Genomic DNA, 6,858 nt, shown 5'->3' on the forward strand with positions numbered 1-6,858 from the left:
CGTGTTTCCTAACATCAAGATTTTAAAAAGGAGTGCCACCATTAAGATATTGAGCAAGTGTGAAGTAATCTTGAATTCTTCTTTTCATCAGATTCGGTAATAATTACCAACACCTGTAAGCCACGATATAATATTTTTTAGAAGATTTTTAAACGAGGAGTTAACATTGGTTGATGCGCACTCGAGAACCTGCCGACGTGTAACTGCTTAAATTATCTAATCTTTCGGTGTTAATAGCGCTTGGTTTAGGATTGAAAATTTTCGTTATGATACGAGCAGAAGTTCATATCCGCTTAATTACAGCACCCCCAGCGGTGCAACCAACGGTGCAATTGACTTCATAATTAAAACAGATTAAGCAGTGATCGAGAGTGTAAGGTAGATGGCGCCCAGGAAGTTAGTAACCAAAAACTGTTCAAAAGAGCGAAGAAAAAAGTGACTGAAAATAGGCGAGTGTGAAACCTAAACAACGGCAACATTGGCCACACGCCGCAATAATCGGCTTTATATCGTAATTAATGCAATATGAAAACAGTGGCCAGGACAGCAGCACACTATAGCGCCAACTTTAAGACAAAAGTTGAGGCTTATACAAACGCCCGTAAGCGACGGGCGCCGCAGCTAGTGCAGCCACCACCACCGACGATGGCAAGGGAAGCGACTGAAACACCATACCAAGGGTTAAACGTCAGCAACTAAGCCCCCTAACGAAGAAGCGAGCACAAAGCAAGCAGCAGTGAAAAACCAGAGCCTTACAGACGACAGGCTGCGGCGCTGTGCAGACCAGAAGGCAAAGCCCCAGAGCAGTTCCGGGCACACGCCAGCAAAACCGTGAGAAGGATCAGCGGCTATCGTCAGATAAGCTGTGACAGCGATGACTCAAACGACAGCTCATTGTTTAAAATAAGTATGTTCGTTTTACTGAAACCAGACTTGCAGGGGCTTCACAAGAAGCCATTTATGTGGCCGATTTAAAATAATAGGGCTGAGCTGGCGTAGCATTAACACAGTCAAATCTATTTTATCTGGGAGAACGCACCAGGAGCAGCACCACGGCAGAAGTAATTCACAGCACTCGACCCAATTATCTGTTTAAGCTTAGGAGAAAACGACATCATCCGCGCTAGTTCAAAAAAAACACCAATAAGCTGTGCACGTTAGCAAAACAATGGACAAACATAAATAAAATTAGTACAGATGAATAGACAGTGCAGCCAAGAGCAGTAAAAACCAGCAACAGCGGCCTGAAGAATACACAAACCAGCATCTACCATTGCCCAATACAGGGTCCAAAAATGGACCTTTAAAAGAAAACATAGGGAATAGACTGCGACGTCAACATCCTCTCATAAAATTCAAAGAGAATTCAACCAAACCAATGAACAAGCAGCCTGCGGACAGCAGGAGAGAAACAGTTTTACAGGATAGAATATCCAGAGACATCGGCAAAGCAAGGTTCAAACAAAAGAAAACACAAAACCACGCAAACAAAAGCTCGGCCAATTTATGCAAAAATGTGACTGGGAGCCCCAAAGAACGGACCAGCAAAACTTGTGTGTGGAGGAAGAGAAAAGCCGGAGCACATACTTATGTGCCGGTAATAAAACGTTCCAAAGACACCCAAGACATAAAACTAGTATTTCAGGAAAAAGAAAAAAGATACAACATAATTTCCGCAGAAACAAACGGCAAACAAGATATGCAGGCAAACAGAAAAACAAAACTGTAAAATTTACCACACCATCTTCCCTCTACCAGCAGCGTCAACAAAACTCCAACTAGAGACGAACATGCCAATCAGAAAACTTTTACTGCCAAAGAGCAGCATGTACTTCATTCTTTTCTATTCTAAAAGGGAAGCGTATCTGCAAACGCATTGCAGTGCAAGCTGCACAGCACGGCGGCGGAGAATCATCAGATAAGCATACAAACGTGATTTAGGCGTGTCGACTATGCATGCAAAAAACCCGGTCGACGCCTTAATCGTACTTTTCATTATAGCGACTAAGCTGGCTGCAGCCAACTACGGCGTCAATGCGAACGCCCGCGAGGCAAGCATGCTCTGCACACTCGTAAGTTGGGCAGGCGACCGCAGCACGTGGGCGCCAGCCACGGAAAATCAAGCAGACGAAGTGGAGGACATCTTAAAGCTCAACATGTCGCTAGCAGACGACAACTGGAAGAAGCGTTTCATCACAATGGATCCCGAACCAAAAGCCGTACCCTACGACGGCACAGCGCATAGCAAAATAACAGATTCAGCCGAAACGTGGGCTAAGTGGGCGAAACAAGCAGAGGAAACGGCAACACCACAGAAACAACGCAACATCCAACTAAAGCTGAAACTCGGAGCCGTAGGTGGAGACAAGCTAAGAGCGGCGCGGGCCGACATCGCAAGACTTGCAGCGGAGCTGGACGAGCTACGCAAGGAAGCAGCGTCTCCAGGCGCCGGAGGCAAACAAATCGACGAAGCAGAGATACGGAAACAACTCAATCAGGCGGTTTATGGCCAGGAAACAGAACCAGCAACCGGCGGCTTCGCAACCAAGAATTTTGGAAAGGCGGCAGGAAGCCGAGAAGCCCAATGCGACGGAACAGCCTCCGACCCCAAGGTCACGACTGTCCTCGGCACGCTGGCCTGCCTTTGCTTACCTCACTCGGGAGCAAACAGCAACAACCAAGGCAAAGTATGCTCGGCGAATGAAGGGTTAACGAATACGGACTGGAACCCAGCCACCGCAGCAACGCCGCCAACAACAGCGCTAGAAGCACTGGTAAAGATCTGCCCGCGCGAAGGAGAACAACCGCTCACGGCGGCAACACTGGCACAGGCAGTAACGGACACAGCAAAGCTATTCACATACGACAGGAACGGCGCCTACATCGGCATTCACCAAGGGACAGGATGCACGGGCGCCAACAACAACGGCATGTGCGTGAAGTATCCAGAACTAGCAAACGCTGCAAAAGACCCCAAGAAGGCGATCAAATGGCTCTCAACACTGGCCAGCCTAGCAGAAAACATGGCACAGGCAGAAGCTGCAGCAGTTCGCAGAAACGAAGCCACGAGACAGCTTAATATTAAAGCAAGAATGCTACTCACCTTAGTTGACACCGCGACAGTAGGAAAACAGCCGGCAGTAAACGGGGCAGCGCAGACGCCAGCAGAGCAAACAGAAAAGCCAGCGAAGCAACAGACAGACTGCGCGACACACAAAGACAACAAAACTGCATGCGAAAATGCTAAATGCAAACGGGAGGGGGATGAAGCCACCGGCAAGTGTCAACCAAAAATGGAGAAGGGTAGACAAACACAGAAGGAACAGCAGAGGGCTGCAGATGGATCTGCAAGGGGTACAGGGACATCAGCTACAGCTGGGTGCGCAAGGCACAGACCAAGGTTGCCTGTGAAAATGACAAAACAAGCGACAAACAGAACTGTGCATTTAGAAAGGGAAAAGATGGCAAGATGATAAGGATAAAAAATGTGCCGAAATGGTTTTTGCCTTGTAAATAAGAAAGTTTATCTGAGGGCTGATGCCTTTGTGAGTTTTATGGAATTATATAATTCCAGAATTTTGCGGATTTCGCTCAATTTTGTGGAATTTATGAAGTTTGATATACTTTAACACTTTCGTGAAGCTTTGGAAAAATACGAAAATTTTTTAAATGATATTGGCTTATGAGTATGAAGTAGTAGAGTGATAGGGTATGAATAATAAGTGATATTCTAATTGGTTTATTTTTTTTATTGTAGGGATGTTGGTGAAGGTCATTGTAGGAATAATGATGATGACAAGATAGTTGTAAATGGGTATATACTAATATTATAACAAGAGCAGTAATAAGGAGTGTATTCGCTGGCAAAACAGTAAAAATGAAAACAATGGCAATATGGCAATTTAAATAAGTGTGTGAGTGAGGCAATGACTGAATGTGAAAGAAAAATAAAATATTCGTAGTTTCATACACAAACACGATGGTGGATATATTTATGCACTAGAAGATGAAAATGAGCGGTTGCAATTATGATAAGACAGAGTCTAGTCTATAGACTCACTGAACTCACTACATTATCTGAAGTGAAAAATGGAGCTGAAGAAAAAAAACGAAATACAGAGTGAAGCAACGAGAAGCAAAAATAAAACCTTAATAGAAAATGGTATATTAGGAGAAACTGATGATGAATCTCTACATTTCACTCAAAAAGTGATAGCTCTATTCCAGAGACGGTGGCTGCTGTAGTTTTTAATTCAATGCGTAATACTAATGTACAGCTGTGAATAATACCAAAATTTCGAGGAAGAAACAGCTGGCTAAACCACATCGGAAACCCCCGGGAAAGAAATAAGAAACCGCGGATAGCAGGTCATAGAATAGCTTTATGAAACACAGAAAGGAAGCAATGTCACGCCAACACTACCATATTGGTGAAAATGCCAAGCACTAAATCCGTTTAAAAAACGCGTAATCGATATAAGAGCAACTGACAACCCTCGAGTAGCAGAGCCAATCAAAAAATAAAAATCAGCGCGCGAACCACTTTCAACGCCAAAATTACGCAGTCTTAAGCAAAACACTACAAGCCGTTACAAACAGCCAGAAAAACAAATAAAAAAGGAATCTTGTTCACGTAACTAAAGTCCATGTTACCTTTTTATTCCGAGTGAAAAAACGCCCCGACAAAATAAAAGACGGTAGACTGCAGTGAAAACCATAAATTCTAATTGTTGAAGAGGATATAGATATAAAAAAGAGTAGATTAGATTTGAAATTGAAAAGATATTGTGGCGTATCGCAGTTTTTTTCACAGAAAGCGGAGAGCTAAAAAGCTACGGTATTTCGAAACCTGTAACTTTAAAAAACCGTGAAAACGTTGTGTATTTCTTATTTTACAAAATTCGTTTTTCTGTTCATCAAATCGCTGGCAATCGACGGATTGGAGCACTTTCAGCAGCCAGAGTTAGCGTAATTAACGCAGGAATGGAAGCACAACACAGCATGGTAGAACTAACGAAGGTGCTTTTTGTAGCGGCAGTAATCATAGTTCATGCAGAAAGCGTCAGCGCCGAGAAACACAAAGCAGCTAAAGCTGTAAATCACCCCTGCGCTGAAAAGCGCTTTGACGAAATACTCGCTGACAACTTCGAGCGGCAGGTAAAGACAGCCGCACACAAACTTGAGGCAGCGGCCAACGACATCACAAGCTGGAAAATTCTTCGAGAACAAACGCAAGATCCACAAACCAAAGCAGGCCTCGGCCTGTTAATAGCGTATGCCGACCTTAATGCAAAGTCAGCGCGACGATCAATCGCAGGTTCGCAACAAACACTACAAGCCTCGGCGATGCTTCTGAGACAGCGAGCGGCGAACATCACCACTTTACTATCCCTGCATAATGGCGCCACAATATCAAGGGGTGCGCCAACACTAGGTGGCTCAACAACGACACACAGCGGGCAACAGTCACCTGCAAATATGGAACCGCCAAGCGAACTCTGAAACCACAGAAATGCAACGGCGAAACAGACGGACGGCAGACAATAACAGAAGCGGAAATGGCGCTCCCAAACATTGAAACCTTAACAGTCATCGAAGGGGACTACACAACAGTAATCGGCATATCGGTTGAAACATTCGCCAAAGGCAGCCCGCAGCAAGGCAGCAGCAGCGTCACTCACGAAATGTGCCAAACAACGGCCGGCGCGTCAGCGAATCTGGGAAGAACAAATGGCTTAGGCGCTAACTTAGAAATAACAACAACGCCTGCACCAACAGCAACACAGCACAGTACGAACAAAGAGCCGAGCAGCAAGTGCCCACACGACCCACTCAACGAACAGAGCACAGACATCCAAAGGCTAGTAAATGCAGTTTGCCAGGCGCGCCATGCAACAGTAGAACACGCCAAAACTTCAGCTGACCTAACCTACGAAGGCATCAAGAGCGATACCAACCTACGACAGCTCGCCGCGCTAGCCTTGCTACAGCAAGGTGCGACGGCAACTGATATAACAACTGGCAACGAAGCATTGACAACCGCCATAGCGCAGGCTCTTGGGCCCAACGAAGCAGCATTTAAGGCGAAATATATAACGCCCCTGACAACCGACAAACTTGAAATAAACCTCAAAAGTGCGAAGATAGCAGGCTCACTGGCAGAAATCGCCAAAAAACAGATGCAGGAACAGTATTGACCTATTTCATTGGAACGGCTAGAGGTCGCGCACCTGAAATCGCGACACCAACAGCAACCCAAATGAAGGAAGAGGAGTGCGCAGGAGAAACGGAAAAAGATCAATGCAAAAAAAATGGATGAAAATCCAATTAAAAAAGATAGCAAATGCGAAGGTAACACAGCAAAATCCACAACAACAGGAGAGTCCACTTCAAAATGTTCCGAAAAGAAAACTGAAGGCGAGTGCAAATCTCCGGATTGCAAGTGGGAAAATAATGCTTGCAAGGATTCGAGATTTCTCGTCAATAAGAAATTGGATTTGGTAGCTGATGCTTTTGTGGGTTTTATAGACTTTTAAAATTTTATCTTTCTAAGGATGTTTGCTCAATTTTATGAAGTTTAAGAGAATTTGCTTTTTTAGAAAATTTGCTGTTACTTTCTAACATTTGATATATTTTAACATTTTTTAATGAAAATGGGCAAAGTAGAGATAATTTATGAATTTGAAAAATATAAAATTTTCCTATAAGAAGTGGCCTATGTGTATAATGTAATAAGTCGATTAGATAAGAAAAATGAGAGATGTTCGAAAAATATTCTATTTAATCTAGTGTATATTAGTTAGGGTTGTGGTAATGATAATGATAATAGTAATAATAATAATGATAATAATAATAATA

General features: G+C 43.9%; 1 protein-coding gene and 1 pseudogene across 2 annotated transcripts; both read left to right on the forward strand.

The window, feature by feature from the left end:
• Positions 1–2,033: 2,033 nt before the first annotated feature.
• On the forward strand, positions 2,034–3,530 carry TEOVI_000519200:pseudogene (annotated as a pseudogene). The gene is given in 6 exon segments: positions 2,034–3,125; positions 3,127–3,186; positions 3,189–3,395; positions 3,398–3,466; positions 3,469–3,483; positions 3,486–3,530. Coding segments are annotated over 6 exon segments (1,488 nt in total).
• A 2,028-nt stretch (positions 3,531–5,558) lies between these two features.
• On the forward strand, positions 5,559–6,197 carry TEOVI_000519300 (uncharacterized protein; the record flags this gene model as incomplete). Its single annotated transcript, XM_067227382.1, has 1 exon — positions 5,559–6,197. The coding sequence occupies one exon, from the start codon at positions 5,559–5,561 to the stop codon at positions 6,195–6,197; it is 639 nt and encodes a 212-aa protein (XP_067083483.1).
• Between the last annotated feature and the right edge of the window lie 661 nt (positions 6,198–6,858).

This window comes from Trypanosoma equiperdum (genome assembly GCF_001457755.1).
Source record: "Trypanosoma equiperdum strain OVI genome assembly, contig: ctg_962, whole genome shotgun sequence".
Taxonomy (NCBI): Eukaryota; Euglenozoa; class Kinetoplastea; order Trypanosomatida; family Trypanosomatidae; genus Trypanosoma; species Trypanosoma equiperdum.